We start from the raw sequence: 17,181 nt of genomic DNA, 5'->3' as shown, positions 1-17,181 counted from the left end.
TTTTTTTTTTTTTAATGTGTGGTGTGCTTCAGTGGTAGGAAAACTTGAAATCCTAATTTCCCCATTTCAGAGACTGGTTTACCAGGAGAGAGATTGAGGGAGAGAGAGACTGAGAGACTGAATGAGTATGTGTGTATGTGTGTGTGATGTATTTATTACATTATTTTGAAAGATAATTATTTGTCTTGTTATGTGGATATGTATATTAGGTACAGCCAAAGTGGATAGTCCCATTGGCAAAGAGTGTAGGATTTCTGAAACTCAGGCCTTAACCAGTAGATTGGAAGACAAGACCAATTGAAACATTATGAAATGTATGTTTTATTTGCTTCTGTTATTTCTGTCTTGAATTCATTGTCTCATTTAATGATTTTTAAAATCTTGTGCCTAAAGTTCATTTGGAATAATTATGAAGTAGACATGCATGTTTACATTTATGTATATTATTTGCGGTATAGTGTTTTTGTTGTTTATTCTCTTAAAAGATTACTATATTTAAATAAAAATGAAGGTCAACAATACACTTAATGTCTTTGTAGTTTTTCTCCCCACCCCTTTGATACCAGGAATTAAACTCAGAGCCTTGTGTTCGCCATGCAGGCAGTGTGCGTGGAGCTACATCCTGGCCCTTATTTTCTTGCTAGAAGGCAGTGAACAGTATTGTATTCTTTTAAGAAACCCTTGTGTTCAAGCCTAACTAGATAATTGATTATTTTGAAATTTGGTATTCATGGAGAACATTTCAGTTTTAAAAAGGAATGGCATTCAAAATTGAAGGATGAACTTCAATTTTAAAAAGATAGGGCTTTATGCAGGGTGTAGAGCAAGCTAGAAGCTGAGTAAGAGCCTCTAGGATCTGTGGCTACAGACACACCAAGTGGAACACTTATGCACCAAACTACCAGCACAAGGTTAAAGGAGATCAGATGAGAAACTATAGTGTCTGCTTTAGGACAAAAAAATGACACATTGAAGGCAGGAAGGAAAGAATTGACCATATCACTCCTCCTCCTACTCTAAGCAGCCTAGCATAGAGAGAAATACCTCCCGCTTGGAGGAGGGAGAGAAATTTAGGCATTAGACTTAACCTAGTACTAGGCATGGCATGGTGAAAAGCCCCATACCTCCTCCTAGGCCAGTACTTACAGACTGAGTTGATCTGTAGTCTGAGCTTGCGGACTGAGCTGCATTAGGCTCCACGGACTGCCTCCACCCACCCTTCCTCCACTAGGGGCTGTACAATGGAGACTCCACCCACTGGGGAGCAGGGCACAAAACTAGCACAGAGCTTCATCTCAAAGCCTAGTACCAGGCTTTCTACAGTGCAATCAAACACCCTAGTAGAAACTGGAGACCCCACACACAAGAGCTCATGGACAGAGCTTCTAGACAAGTTCCAGTATCAGGTAGAGAACTATGTGCTTGTGAGACATACCTCAGTTTTGGACTTTAGTTTCTACCTTAGTGGGTCCAGGACATACTCTTCAGAGACTGCAGGTCCCCTGCAGCTCAGACGCAGGTGTGACCTAGCTTTAATATTAGCCTTGACAGCCAAGGAACTATCTCTACCACCCATTCTCTAACCACAGGCAGCACAGCTATCACCAAACCAGTGTTCACAGGTGGTACTATAGAACTGTCCTGGTACCAAGCAGAGACCTGCATCCCAGTGACTGATACTTTGCCTTGAATTGCCATTAGCTGTGTTGAGTCTTGGAGTACCCAAGACTTGCAGGTCCTTGTAGCTGTGACACTCAGTCACAACCCAACTTAGCATCATCCTAGGTAACGATGGTTTACCTTCACTAACACTACCCCAACAAGACCCCATTTGTTGGGAGTGGGACAGAGTCAAGCAAAATACGTTGCCCTGGGGCTTAGTGCTAAACTGGTGAAACTTGACACTAGGCAGATCCTAGCAGACTCCTATTCCTAAATTTGCCTGGGAATGCTCCTGTGTAAGGGAAAGACACTTGGCCCCAGTCTGTTGGATGTCTATTCCAGCTAGTATCATCTGTGGCCTGTTACAATAGTCTTGAGCCACAAGTCCACCTCAGCAATAAACAGCCCAACAGACCTTGGGCCTTAGTTCTGACTTGATCCAGTGCTGTACTGGTCTTGGTGGGCTGTGTGCTCAGAGTGTAACACAGCTTAACAGCTTCAGTGGCCTACCTGTGACATAGGAGCCAGGGGCTAGTATATTCACAGTGATTGTTCCAGGCCAGGCAGAATCCTGCGGTGCCTAACCACAGGCTAGTAATGGTGGGTAAGGGATCCAAGAATATCCCGGTCCCAGGGAGAAGCTTGTAGAGACATACTATTCTCTTTTGGTACTCTACTGTTTCTTTCTGAACAACACACCCACAGGATATTAGGATAAACCTGTGCTTGGAGTGCCTCAGTACAAAAACAGCAACAGCACACCAATAACTGACCCCTGCCAAATCTGGGTCTGGCTTTATCAAATGTGGAAATAGTGGAAGTGACTATGGGCTCAGAGAAAATAAGCCAGTTTAGAATTTCTAGAAAGACAAATACAAAACCTAGATTAGAAGACTATAGAGAAAAAACCTAATTTTTCAGTTCCCAGATGGTGTTGCATATCAAGCATCATCAAGAGCTTTCAGGAAATCATGACACTCACCTAGTTACTCAAAGCACCCAAATGGAGCAGGCAGTATGGAAGAACTGTGAGAATTGAAACAGGTATTTTAAGGAATCATAGATCAAAGAAATCAGAAATGCTTTCATATTTTCTTTCTGTCTTTCTTTTATTTTATTTATTTATTTTTGGTACTGGGCATCAAACTCAGGACCTTGCACTTGCAAGGCAGGTGTGGTAACACTGAGCTAAATCCCTGGCCCTGTTTTCATACTTTTAACAGTGAAATCTAACAAAGATTGGAAGAAGTTTTTAAAAATTAAATTCTTGAGCTGGAAAACATGCTCAATGAAATAAACACAATAGAAGGCATCATTAGTAAGACAGATCAATAGACAAAAAAGTGTTACTGAGCTTGAAAACACTATTTCAAAATACACAGTTGGATAAGGAAAAAGAGTAGTAGAAGCTTATGGGAAGTTTGGGACAATATTAAGCAAATATTCGGAGCTTGGGGGTTCAAGAAGGACTCGAGACTACCAAAAGAGTAGAAAGCTTCAAAGAGAAACCTAGAGAAGTATAAAAATATCCAGATAACAGAAGAAGGATACAAATATCAAAGGTCATAAACAGGATTTAACTCAACCAAGTCTACCCTGAGACATCTTATTATCAAGCTCTTACAGGTGAAAGATTCTTCAGGTTGTAGGAAAAAAACCAATGCAAGGGGTTGCCCCAACTTGTCTGACAGTTGATTTCTCAGCAGAAATCTTATAGGCCAGAAAAGAATGGCATGAAATTTTCATAGTACTGAAGGAAAAAAACCTGCCAACTAAGAATATAGTACCCAGTAAAGCTATCTTTTAGAAATGGAGAGCTAAAACTTTCCCAGAGAAGGAAACACTGAAAGAATATATCTACACTGGACTTGTTCTACATGAAATGCTAAAAGAAGTTCTTCATATGGGCCAGGGATTCAGCTCAGTGGTTCTGCCACCTGCCTTGCAAGCAAAGGTCCAGAGTTCGAATCCTAGTACCCCCCCAAAATTTCTTCAAACTAAAAAGAGATTTTTAATGGGGAAAAAATGCAAGAAAACATAAAACTTACTGGTAAGAGTACACATGGTCTCATAAGCATGTCATATAAGCTACTTATACAATATCTTCAGTATGTGGACTAAAAAAAAAAAGCAGTTAAGAACAATATATTAAGCAACAGGCAAATAGAAAGATGTAAAACGTGATACCAAAATTTCAGAAAGGGGGGTGCAGGTGGAAGTTTCTTATATTTTCTCTTATTCTATTATTTATTTTTTTCTGTTCTTATGCTCATGTAAGCTGCTATCATTTCAAAATAGCTAGTTATAATCAGAAGATGCTTTTGTAAGCCACATGATAACCATAAAGCAGAAATCTGTAATAGACAAACCAAAAATAAGCATGGAATCAAAACACACAATTAGAGTAATTTACTTAACTAACAAGGAAGACAGTAAGAGAGGAAGAAAAGGGCTGGGGATTTGGTTCAGTGGTTTCACCCTCTGCCGCACAAGCACAAGGGCCCAAGTTTGATCCCCAGTACCAAAAAAAAAAGAACTGCAACAAGACTAGAAAATAAGTTATGTAAAAGCTTATCTATCAATAATATTGATTAAATTTTACAATTAAAAGCAAGGGTGACTGAATGAATGGAAAGATGCAACTATATGATACAAAAACTCACTGATCTCTTAGGGACACATAAAGACTGAAAATGAAGAAAGAAGCAGGAGTAGCCATACTTTGGATAAAGCAGACTTTAAGTCAAACACAGTATAAGACAGAGTCATTATATAATGATAAAGGAGCGAATTCATTAAGAGAAAAATAACAAATCTAAATATATAAAGGAAGTAATATATAGAACCAAAGGAAGAGATAGATCCCCCAACACAATAATATTTGGGAACTTTAACACCTTACTTTCAGCAATGGGCAGATCATCTAGACAGAAAACAAAGAAATATCAGAGTTAAATTGCACCCTGGATCAAATGGACCTAACAGACACCTAATAGAACATTCCTGCTGATAACTGCCAAAATATATATTTACTCATCAGCACATGGAACATTCATTCTCCAGGGCAGATCATATAATAGGCTACAAAATAAGTCTCAAAAAATTTTTAAAAATTGAAATCATATGGAGTCCTGACCACAATGCAGTAAGACTAGAAACTTTGGAAACTACACAAATACATGTAAGTTAAACAACTTGCTTTTGAACAATCAATGGATCAAGAAAAATCAAGAAGGAAATTAAAACATTTCTTGAAACAAATGAAAATGGAGACACAACATACCATAGCCTACGCTATGCAAGAAAGCAATACTAGCAGGGAAGTTTATAGCCATCAATGTCCACATCAAAAAAGTAAAAAAAGTCTCAAATCATCCATTACCATAACAATAGAGATCACTTCAATAGCAAAAAAAACCCAAAAAACAAAAAAACAAAAAACCCTACAAAATGTCACAATGTAAAATAACTTCTGTGGTTTGCTTTGTTTAGTTCAGAATCAACAGACACTGGAGGTATCTACTCTCTCTAAAACGTCTTGTAAAAAGGAACCACTGTCAACTTTACTGACCAGACATTCCCCCTTCCCCTGGGCTAGAATAGAGGTGAATTTTAAGGTAACCTACCCTACTAAAGAAGTGCTACATCTGGGTTGAAATTCAACTGCCTCGCCACCATGTTTTGAATATCAGCAATGTGAACTGTGAAAATGAAATGTAACCACCGGAATGAGATCAAGGCTGTAAACCCCTATAAAAGAGGGAGTTGTAGCCCAGTACAGGGTCAATCAGGGCACTGCCATTAGGTGTGATCAACCCCCATTTATGGAATAAACTTGTTATTTTACTTCCATTCCGCTGCCTCTTTGTGTGTCACTTGCCAATTCCTTCTGTAACAATATCACAAATAACTGGAAAAATTCAAGCAAACTAACCCAAAATTAGTTGAAGGAAAAAAATAATAAAGATAATAAATAAATAAATGAAGAAGATACTTAGAAAAAGTCATACATGGTAAATTCAAGGACTGCCTGAACTACCAAAAAAGAAAAAAAAAAACCTGTCAAAACAAAACAAAGGCAATACAAAATATCAGTGAAACAAACGGCTGGCTCTTTGAACAGATAGATAAATCCTTATACCTAGAAAAGGAGAAAGACTCAAAATTAGAGATGAAAAGGAAAACATGATTGACATTACAGAAATACAAAAGATCATTAGATATTATTATGAACAACTATATAACAAGAAACTGGATAATTTAGAAGAAATACACATTCCTAGATATATGATCCTTACCAAGAATAAATCATGAATTAATAGAAAACCTAAATAGAAGAATAGCAAGTAACAAGATTGAGTCAGTAATAAAACCTCCTATCAAAGAAAACCTAGGGCCCGATAGCTTCATTGCTGAATTCTACCTAACACTTAAAGCTAAGTATCAGTTCCTAAGTTATTAAAAAGAAAGAGGATTTTTCCCCAAACATATTCTGAGGCCAGTATTATCCTTATATCAAAAGACACAACAATAACAGAATATCTGTGATGAACATAGGCAAAAAAACAAAAACAAAAACAAAAACAAAAAACTAGCAAACTGCACACTAAATCCAATAGCAGATTTAATGATCATTCAACATGATCAAATGGGATTCATCCCAAGGAGGCAAGAATGGTTCCGTATTCACAAATCAGTAATTATTGCATACTATTATCAGCAGAATATGGACAAAAAACATATGGTCATCTAAATTGATACAGAAAAGGCATTTGATAAAATGCAACATCCCTTCATGATATGAAATGCTGAGTAAATTAAACATGCATGAAACATACCTCAATATAATAAAGGCCATTTATAATAAACTGACAGTTAATATTTCTTTTTTTTTACAAAGTTAACATATTGAATGGGGAAAAGTGGAAAGTTTTGTCTAAGATCCGGAACAAAAGAAGGATGCCCACTTTCACCATTTTTATTCATCATAGTGCTGGAAGTTCCAGCAACAGCAGTCAGGCAAGAAAAAGAAACAGTATCCAAATTGGAAAAGAAGAAGTCAAATCGCCACTGTTTATGGATGACGTGATATTACATGTAGAAAACTCCAAAGACTCCACCCTAAAATTATTAGAACTAATAAATTCAGCAAATTTTCAGGATACAATACGAATAATTGACAGACAAAAAAGAGAAGCTCTGCTAGATATAAATAGCAAATGATCTTAAATTAGAAATCAAAAAAGCAAACCCATTTGCAATAGTGACAAAAGAAAAATAAAATATATGGGAATAAGTTTAATCAAAAGAGCAAAAGATTTCTGCAATGAAAATTATAAAACATTAATGAATGAAACTGAAGAGGACACAAAAAAGTGGAAAGACATCCTATGTTCATGCAGAGGAATTGATACTGTTACGATGTCCATACTACCCAAAGTGACTTACAGAGTTAGTGCAATCCTTACCAAATTATCAATGGCATCTTTCATAGAACTAGAAAAATTCCAAAATTTATAAAGAACCACAAAATTCCCCAGAAAGGCCAAAGAACAAAGAATGAAGCATTATGCCTCAAAACATACATCAAAGCTATAGTCATCAGTATACCATGGTGTTGGCATAAAGACAGACACACAGACCAGTGGAATAAAACAGAAACCCTAGAAGAAAACCTACACATTTATGGCCAACTGGTTTTTTTGAGACTAGACTAACTATGCAGTTTCCTTGAATTCACTATGTCGCACGGGCTGGCCTTGAACTTGCTGATATACTCCTGCCTCAGTATCCCACATGTTGGGATTAAAGGTGTGCACCAGTATGCCTGGCAGTCAACTGATTTTCAATAAAGGTGTTAAGAACATGCACTGAAAAAGCTCTTCAGTCTTTTCAATAAATGGTATTGGGAAAATTGGATATCCATATAAAAGAATGAACCTAGACCCCTGTCTCTCACCAATTACAAAGATCGACTCAAACTGGATTAAGATTTAAATGTAAGGCCTGAAACTATTGGAAGAAAATTTAGCAGAATTGATTTAGGACATTGGGAAGGATGAGGAACTTCTGAGCACAGAAAAGGAAAGCCAAAATAGACACTAAATTTCTGATTTATGAATGAGTTCTGTTCTGATTTGTTCATAAGTCCCACAAAGTGAGTCATATGCTTTTGATACAAATATACGATGTAAAGCATTAAAAAACCACATACACAAATATACTGTAAGCCCCAGACTGGACTGGACTGCTGTACACATTACGCTGTACAGTAAGCACACAGCAGCACAACTGTGATAATGTCTGGCAGATGTGTGATCTATTTCTACAATTCACATCTATGAATGTTCACAATTTGAGGTCTGTTCGTAGTGGTGAAAGTTCGTAACTCGAATGCTCATAAATTAGGGACTTACCATACATAAAGCTGAAGGCTTCTGGACAGCAAAGGAAGCAAGCAGTCAGCAGTTCAGAGACAGCTTATAGAATGGGAGAAAATATTTACAATGTATATATCTGACAAGGGGTTTGTCTTCAGAATATACAAGGAACTAAAAAAAAAAAGTCAATACCTGCTTTTAAAACGGGCAATAGATACAAACAGACATTTCTCAAAGGAAGACATACACGTGGCCAACACATTCACTAAAATCATGAGGGAAACACAAATCAAAACCATAGAAACCACCTCACACCAGTAAGAATGGCTATTATATCAGACAGATTAAAGACAACAAGTTAGCTGGGTGAGGTGGCACCCGCCTGGAATCTCAGCTACTCGGGAGGCTGAGGCAGGAGGATCATGAGTTCAAGGCCAACCTGGGAAACTTACCTAGACTGTCTCAAAAACAAAACAACAACAAAACAAAGAGCGGGGACACAACTCAGTGGTACAGCACCTGCTTAGCATACACAAGGCCCTAGGTTTAACCTGGTAACTGCAAAAAAACCAAAACAAAAACAAATGTTGGAAAGGATATGGAGAAAAGGGAGCCCCTGCCCAATGCTCACAGGGATGTGAGTTAATACAGCCGCTATGGATATCAGTAACAGTTACGCACATACTTCAAAAAGACAGAAGAAAGGGTTTGGAACGTTTCCACCACAGAGAAATGATAACTATTGAGGTGATAAATATGTTTAACCTGATTTAAACATTACATAATGTATGCATTGGATCCCTGCTGGGCTGTGGACAAGTGCCCATAATCCTTTTAATTCTCTATGGCACCTCTAATGGGTACTCAATAAATTTAGACTGAGTAAAATTACAGGAACCTTCTGCCCCTTCTGCAAATGGTACCCATGCTCTCAGGTAGAAATAGCGAGGCCTGAAACATCTCAGTAGGAAAGTGGTGATGTACATTCATCATCTAAAGGAGTTTTATCTTCAATTAACCATTGCCACTATTCTGGTTTGTAAGAAACCTCAATGGCTGAAAACAAGAAACATTTATTTTGCTCATAGATCTGCAGAGCGGCAACTTAGACTAGGTTTAGCTAAATTCTGGTATGACTAGCAGTTGGAGGTTAGCTGATCTGGGACAGTGCTGGCCAGCACGACTAGAACAGCTCAGCCCTTGCTCCGTGTCTTATCCTCCAGGAGTCCAGTCCAGGTATGTTGTCATGGCAAAGGCAGAGGAGAGAGAAGAAACACCAAGTGCTTCTGTCACAATTGTTAACATGTCACTGGCTAAAGCAAGTTACAGACCCAAGCTCAGAACTAAGGAGTAGGGAAAGGCACTTCAACTACTGATGGCATAAGTTCCAAGTTTACTTTGGAAAGGGTGTGAACATCAGGAGGTGGGAAGAATTGAGGCTGTTGATGCAATCAATCTGCTATATCACACCCTGTTTCTCCTCCGTAGTGGAGAAGGCTGGGCAGTAAGATCTCTAGGTCACTTGCAGTTCTGGCATTTTTTGCTGCCTAGTAGGTTAGAAAGACAGATTTCTACTCCTGGCTCCTGCAGAGGGCGCCAAATGTAAGCCAATAGAGCTTCTCTTGGCTTGACCCTTCCTTGCACTTAGCTTGGGCAGAAGTTTGGCCCCCCCCCCATTTCTATAAGCAGTTATCTATTGCAGAGTAATTAGCTACTCCAAAATTTAGCTGGTCAAAACAACCATTTTGTCTCATGGAATCTGTTGGTTAGGAATTGGGACCAAACTTGGAGAGACAAATGCTCCTTCAGGTTTTAACTGAAGCTACTCTGGCACTCAGCTGGCAGATATGCTAAACTGAAGGGTGCAAGTTAGCACCTGTGCGTGGATGGTTAGAAATAGGCTCGTCTGGGGACCATCAACCACAGGGCTGATGGACACAGCCTCTCTGGCTGGGTGGTCTCAGTGTTGTTGGTCTTCTCCTGCAATGGCTGTCTTCTCTAGAATGACTGTTCTAAGAAGCTGCATTGCCTGTTATGACATAGCCCGGGAAGCCACATACCAGGAATCACATCCACAATATTCTATTGGCTAAATGTATCAAAAGCCTACCTAGATTCAAGGGATCAAAGGATATATTCCATTGCTTTAATGGAAGGCTATCACAAGCCACCCAAAGGCCCACTTACGTTCTATCAAATTTGCCATTATTCTCAGATGAGCCATCTCCCCGGTAGCAGTGGCTCTTAAAATGTGGTCCTGGATTCAGCAATATCAGGATTTTTGGGGAATCTGTTAGAAATACAAATTGCTAGGCTCCATTTCTGAGCAAATGAAAAAAAAAAAAGCTCTGGGGTGAAGGGGTGAAGGCCAGAGGACAAGCTCTCCAGGTGATTCTGATTAACCCTAAAGCTTGAGAACCATTGCCCCAGGATAGAATGGTCCCTCTTTATGAGCCTCAAGTGATGACCTACTGTGATGACTGCCTTCATCATATTCCAGGTGAGGAAGGACTGGAAACAGCCTGGGGCAGGGTGGTGGAGTATGGTACTATTTATGGAACACCAAAGATTAAATCCTAGAAGAAATGACAGGGACCAAAATAACTCCAACTGAAATTGTCTTGAGAAACTAGTGTTTCTGTGGGAAAATAGTACCATATGTGGCCCCCTTTCATTTTTATAAAGGGAGTGGTGGGGGCAGCGGCAGGAGAAATAGCTAACTTATTGTTTGAATAAGATTATGTTTGGGCTGGGGATTTGGCTCAGTGGTTCCTCTGCCTGCCTCGCAAGTGCAAGGACCCAAGTTCAATCCCTGGTACCAAAAAAAGAATAAGATTGTGTTTTTGGAGTGTTGTCTGATACTGAAGTCAGGGTGGACCCCAGAAAGAAAGCCCCTCAGATGAAAGGTAACGTGACCTTCATTTCTCAAGTGGAGTTGGAGGAGGTGGTGGTAGTGGGGGGCTTATTCCATCACTCTTATGTGACTTGAAACTCTCCGAATGGTTACAAAAGAAGATGCAGGAGAATAAACCATGCTCTTGGAACCTTAAGACCCAAGTGGCAATGGTGGGCTCAATGCAGCAATCGCTTTGGTGAACTGCCAGGTGAAGACCTAGAAGCTGATCGTTTCCGCACAAAGGGAAGAAGGGAATTTTTCTGAAAGTTTAAATTGGCTCACTCCACTATGGGGGAGGGATGAGGCCAGACAATTCCTGTCACTGGGGCAGAAGTAAGAAGTAGGCTCATTAATCCCAGTGAGTTTTGGAGACACTCTAGCCATTTGGCCCAATGTGCTCTCCATATGAGAGTGATGGATGAACTGTTTGTCCCAGGAAACAATTGAGAAACTCTGTCCTATCACCTTCTCAGACAATGGTTCCCAAGGATTAGGTACCAAGCTTCCCGCGAACACCTTACTTACACATTTGTCATGTAACTTTGTAGGTGGGTAGTGAAGAGTCCTGGGGTGGCCAAGACAATCTCAGCACTCTTCTGGGTCCCTGGGTGTCAGCTGAGCAGAGCTTGGGCTTCTGTGACTGGTGAAAGTATCAAAACCAGTTCAGTAATGAAAGCACTAAAAATTGGCCCAGACTGAGAAAGTCAGTCAGCCCTAAGTCCTTGAGGTTTTCACTGCAGTTGTAAACTATCATAATCACTCTTTTAACTAGTGTTTCCTCCCCGGTGACACCTCAGCCTCACATTTTTATTCTTAACACCTGAAAAAAAAATCACTGCAAACATTTGTGACTAAAACCACCGGCTGTTAAAACTTTGCAGTTTGAAACCCTATGAGTAAAAATGAAAAATTCTATTCTTGCCTGGACGATCTGAGCCTCATGAGCCACTTTGACACAGAGTAGTTTCAATCTCCAGCCTGGATGAGGAACCTTTGATAGGGATTTGTAGGCACAATGTTCTACGTCTGCAAGTCGCTAAGAAGTCAGATCCTGGGTCTGATGTCAGCCCCACTCCTCATGTCTTTGAGACTACTGCATCACTGTTGCGTTCACATGGTCCCTAAACTCCATCCTTTCCCAAACCTCAATGCTGTCCTGGCCTGCTTGGCTTGATGAGATGTCCACTGTTCCTGTGGTATTTGGCCTCCTTACTTACTACAGGTTGGTCTGGGGGCATGTTCCTCTCCGATGACAGGCATCAAATAGGCAAATGCGTAGAAGGTGTGAGGGCCACTGCTCCTTGTGACTTCTATGCAAAAGGATTGTGGCGCAAACTACTGTCAAAAGCGAGCTCATGTCACCATCCTCAAAGGGGAAAGAACCTGGTTCTCCAAAGAAGTGACTGATTTGGCTGAGCTACTACATAGTGACAATGATTCATAAAATTCAGCACATCCTATTAACCATAGTATCACTACAATTCACTACAAACTCAGGATAAGGTAACATTATTCACAGTTTACAGGTGAGAAAGCAGAGAACCAGAGAATTTAAGTAAATTAAATTAAACAGTGAGTTACTAAGAGAGCCAAGCTTCAAATCCAGAAGTGGGAATACAATACCATATTCTGCTTTTCTCACAAACTATACTGTATCTGTCTTGACCTACAGAACACTGTGAAAATCAGCTTCTCTGAGTGGACCTTCAGAATCAAGAACTTTCTGAGGTGACCAGTCTTCTCAGATGTTTACCCCAAGTTGCTCAGCACCTACTTCTGCCAAAAGGCAGCAAAGCCAGAGAGGCAGTCACTGTAATGGATATCATGTATCACGTACACCGAGCACGCATTTCCACATTCCTCCTCCTCGACGCTCAGTCCAGCAGCCTCTCCTTCCCTACACAGCCTCTGCACTTCGGAGAGTCCCCAGGAGATAGGCAGGGAGTCACTTTATAACCAGCTTCTATTCAATCAATAGATACCATTCTCCTGCCAATTCTGGAACAGACAAGGGATCAAAAAGGAGCCAAGGAGCCTCAAGGCAAGATTCATGGGGGAGCTTCTGGAAAATAATTTCTTGAGAGCCAGTGGAATAGATACTCTCTCTTCCTCTGGACACTGAAGTTAGGGGTAACAGATATAAGCTTGAAACTGCATCGGTCAGCTCATGACCACCCTAAGGATCAAACTAACAGGAAGAGATGAAAACAGACCTGACAGAAGAGCAATGAAGTGGGGCCCTGCTTGAACCATGCCTGACCTCTGTCCACGACTGGACTTTAAAATTCTGAGCCAACACAAATCACCCCATGGTGGTATCTAGACTGGCACAGCCTCATGGGTAACTAACTGCATCTCTGCAACCCTGTCCTATTCTCCACCACTCCTTATGAATCGCCTCAGGAAACTCACCACTTCCTAAGGAACTCTGCCAGAGCCAGCGGGCAGGGCTCACTCACGAGCTCTTAGAGTGGGGCAAATGTCCAGCCCTTGCATCAAGTCTCTTTCAGCGCCGAGAAGGGATAAGCCATGAAGGAACTCAGGTACCTGCGTTCCCAGTTAAGACATTCTGCCCTTTACAGTACAACACCTCCTCTTTCAACTGGCCCAACGCTGTCTCAGGAAACAGTTCCCTGGCACAGGTGAGCACCTGGATATCTATTCCAGGGCTGCCTAGTCCAGGCAGTGGACTGTGCCCACTTCTGTTTCAAGGAAGGTGGGGTGGGGGTGCCACCTGTTCACCCTGACCTCTCACTTCTCCATTTCAAAGTGCTAATGGGGCAGAGCTGCTATTATCATGTATATTCTCTAAGCATGTAACTTGGAATCCTTTCATGTCCTAGGCTAAGGGCCAGGCCTGCCTTCGACATTGTGGGGTCCAGGGAAGATCACAGACAGACACTCACCTTCCAAATGCCTATTTAAGTTAGAGTCCCATTAACAAACTATTATTTGAATATGATCTATTTGCTTATCTCAGCAAATACACTTTCACACAGACCACAAGGCCAGGCCTATGTAAGGCCTTGTGTAGATCCCACGAAGCCCTGCACCTGCAGACCCATTTCTTTTTTAACCCTTGGACTCATCCCACACAGGGAGGGGCCTCGGGTGTGTCTATGGCACATCCAAGCTCCTTCTGTAACCCTTACAGACAGCTTTTCCCTGGCTCCCCTCAGGCTCGGAGGTGAATACAGGTTATACCCATGAGGACAGACATGGGGAAGAGGGTTGTGTGGGCCTTGGAAACAGGCTCAGGACATGTGGCTAGGGAACTGGTTTCCTGGGGACCTGGAAATATGCTCTAAGAGACAGGTGTGCAAGTCCAGCGGCATTTCACCTTGGCCCCACAGACTCCTCAGCCTTGGGGAGGGTCAGGCACAAGGAGGACCAGAGTGCTGCCCCCCAAGGTGTGTGCTTCCTCCTGGCCATGTCTAAGAGTACTAAGAGATCTCCATCCCACCCTAAACAAGGTCTTAACGCCAGGTTAGAGGAAGGACTGGGCTAGCAGGACTGGGCTTTTCAGTGTTGGGAAAGTATCTCTCTTGATTTCCCTTCCTTCCTTTGTTCCCAAAGGAGGGGGAATGCTTTCACATTCCAGAAGCTTCTCTGCAGAATCTAGGAAGCAGAAATGAATTCAGGCTCCTCTCTCTGTCCAGCAACAATGAAATACTGGCCCCAAGTCCCCAAAGAAGAGAGCCACAGAGAGGAACTGCCTTTATTTTCTTGATTTCCCATCCAGAAGTCCCGGCACAGTGGTGAAAGTGGATGGAAGCATCATCTCCCCAGGATGCTGCCTAGAGGCCAAGGGAACTACTGGACCTGCCTCTCATGACACCACCTTTAGGCTGATGTGACCTCTGGGGGACAAGGTGCACCTGCAGGTCACCCTAGATGGGCTACTGCACCACAAGCTTCTGCCTGCTGAGTCCCCAAGAATCAGGGTCACTGAATGGCTTTGTACAAAGCCAGAAGTTGGGGGTAGAGATCCCCCATCTGGTAACTAGTGGGAAAATCCTGGAGATGCCATTCCATAATAAAGCCAAGCCCCAGTCAGGAAAGGTAATGATGAAAGGCAGCTCAGACATGCAAGACTAATGATTCAGTAGGAACGGGAAGAGCTCAGGCACACAGCTATGAGGACAAGGATGTGAAAGACACAGACAAAAGACGGGGCCCCGGTCACAGGGTGCTTGCAGGAGTCAGCAAGTAGCAAGGAGATGGGGGCTCAGGACAGAAACGTCTCTGCGAGAATATACTCTCTGTGAGAATATAATCAGCAGTGGGGCCCTAAACAGGGAAAACCAGAATGGTATCTCCCTAAGGACAAGGAGACACCCATGCCCAGTGGGGTTGTGGAGTGAGTCCCCAGAACAGGAAGTGGGCATGAGGTTAAAGTGAGACTTTGACCTTGCCAGACAGAGGTCAAAGTGCACAGACAGCTACAAAGTCAAGATGGTGCCAGGGTTTTGGAAACTGCAAGAGTTGCCCCTTTGGCAAGTATCAAAGGAGAGAGGCCACTGCTCTGTCATTGTTCACACAGCATGCAAGCCAGCAGTGCCTCCACCCTCTACCTGGCTGAGCCTGGGTCTTGAGGCTTTCTCAGTACTTTTTCACAGTTGGGTCTCTTCCTGGGGGAGCAATATCCACTTGAGGCTTGGCAGGGCTCTGGTCAGTTGAAGTCCCTCAGAAGGTCCAGAGCTGTAAGCTGTGCTGAAGAATGTGTCCACTTCCCTGCTGTGTGGTCTTCAGGCCTGGAGAGCCCTGACAGCAGGCTGCTCTGGTGAGAATGGCTGTGTCTGGAGGTTCCTTGGACAGAGAAGTCTGTACCCCAGACTTACCGGTGAGATTGGAGCAAATGAAAACAGCCCTCAGGATGTGTATGTAACAGTGTAAAGCCAGTCCACAGCCTGTGCGAGTGACATTCCTGAAGAAAAGGACATTTGGCCAGATGGTAGGTAGGGAACAGTTAATTCCCAGGGTGGGTATGCAGAAGGTCTTCTGGTACTTTGGATTAACACAGGATAGAGTGGTCCTAACTTCTTCCAGTCAGACTGTTGAAAGCACGTTTTAGCAGCAAGAACTTGTCCTCATTTTTTGTCACACAAAGGTTGGTGGATGGACACTGGCCCAGGAAAATGCAAGGCCAGCTTGATGAGGGTGGGAAATGGCTGCCAGTTACACTACCTGCTCCTTACATCTTCATGTGAAGTAGCGGCAGGGTGTGGAGTCAATGTAGCAGTACTGGGTGCACCGCAGGTCTCCATAGGACCTGAGGGGCAAAGACGAGGGTCAGGGAAGGGCTGTAGGCAGGAGAGCTTGTACCTCGCTCTGAGGGCAAGGCCACATTCTAAAAGGCCACCTCTGGTGACTGTCAAATTGCATCAAACAGCAGCTCTCGCTGCCATCTCACTAAGGACCTAGGGCTCTGTGAAAAGTTTTCTCATTCTCCTTTGGAGTGTGGAGCATGGGGAAGTTGAGTCAGGTTCTGGGGAGTTTTGCCTTGAGCCCAGACTGAGGGACCAGGATGGAAGGAGCCATGAGCTCTGCTCTTAACTCAGCATCTATGAGACAATCCTCCCTTCTCAAGGCCTGAAGGGTTTCCCGTAGTGCCCATGAGAATGTGTGGTGATGACACAAAACTTGTATATTTGTGTAGCCCAAAATGTGGCACTGGCCAGATGTGGCTATTGAGCACTTGACATAGGGCTGCCATATTGGACAGTGTACTCTCTACCTCTGTAAACCCATATGGTAACCCTGAGACAGAGCTTTATACACAATGCACCCATTCACAAGCACCTCTCTGAGGCTTCTGGGCCTTTACTGACCACAGGGAGACAGTGTATAAGCCCTGGGTCCTACTCAAATCTGTACTTTGTGTCTAACTGTCTACACTCAATGGCCTCCATGGACCCATCAAGCAGCTTGGCCCTGCTAACTCTGGCAGTTGCTGTCAGGGAGGGGGCAGTGCACAAGACACATATGTGTAACTGGGATCTGGGCCAAGCCTGCACAGGCCTGGAGGCTCAGGGTGATTACAGGTGTATAACTCCCCCTGCCTGGCTGGATATGCTTGTGTTGTGTTTGGAGGGCAAATGGTGAGGAGACTGCCTTGGAAGAGAAAATGGAGGTGGCAGAGACAGGCCTGGTGTCTGTTCCCCAGCCTGGCTGAGGGCCGACAGACCTTAGAGATCTCAGAGCCAGCAGATCTACTTTGAAGCCCAGGGAACAGCAGCAGGA

The 17,181-nt window shown here is 42.6% G+C and overlaps 1 protein-coding gene across 2 annotated transcripts in view; it reads right to left on the bottom strand.

The window, feature by feature from the left end:
- Positions 1 to 8,587: 8,587 nt before the first annotated feature.
- Positions 8,588 to 17,181, bottom strand: part of Colq (collagen like tail subunit of asymmetric acetylcholinesterase) — a 65,667-nt gene continuing 57,073 nt past the window's right edge. For both annotated transcript variants that reach the window (XM_010643113.3, XM_010643112.2), the window contains exon 17: positions 8,588 to 16,210. In XM_010643113.3, coding sequence (XP_010641415.1) covers positions 16,141 to 16,210 — 70 coding nt within the window. In that variant the 3' untranslated portion in view covers positions 8,588 to 16,140. The remainder of the gene's footprint in view (positions 16,211 to 17,181) is intronic.

This window comes from Fukomys damarensis, unplaced genomic scaffold (assembly GCF_012274545.1).
Source record: "Fukomys damarensis isolate Sample0158 unplaced genomic scaffold, DMR_v1.0_HiC HiC_scaffold_28, whole genome shotgun sequence".
NCBI lineage: Eukaryota > Metazoa > Chordata > Mammalia > Rodentia > Bathyergidae > Fukomys > Fukomys damarensis.
The sequence above is the reverse complement of the archived record's forward strand: the minus strand, read 5'-3'. Positions and strand labels throughout refer to the sequence as shown.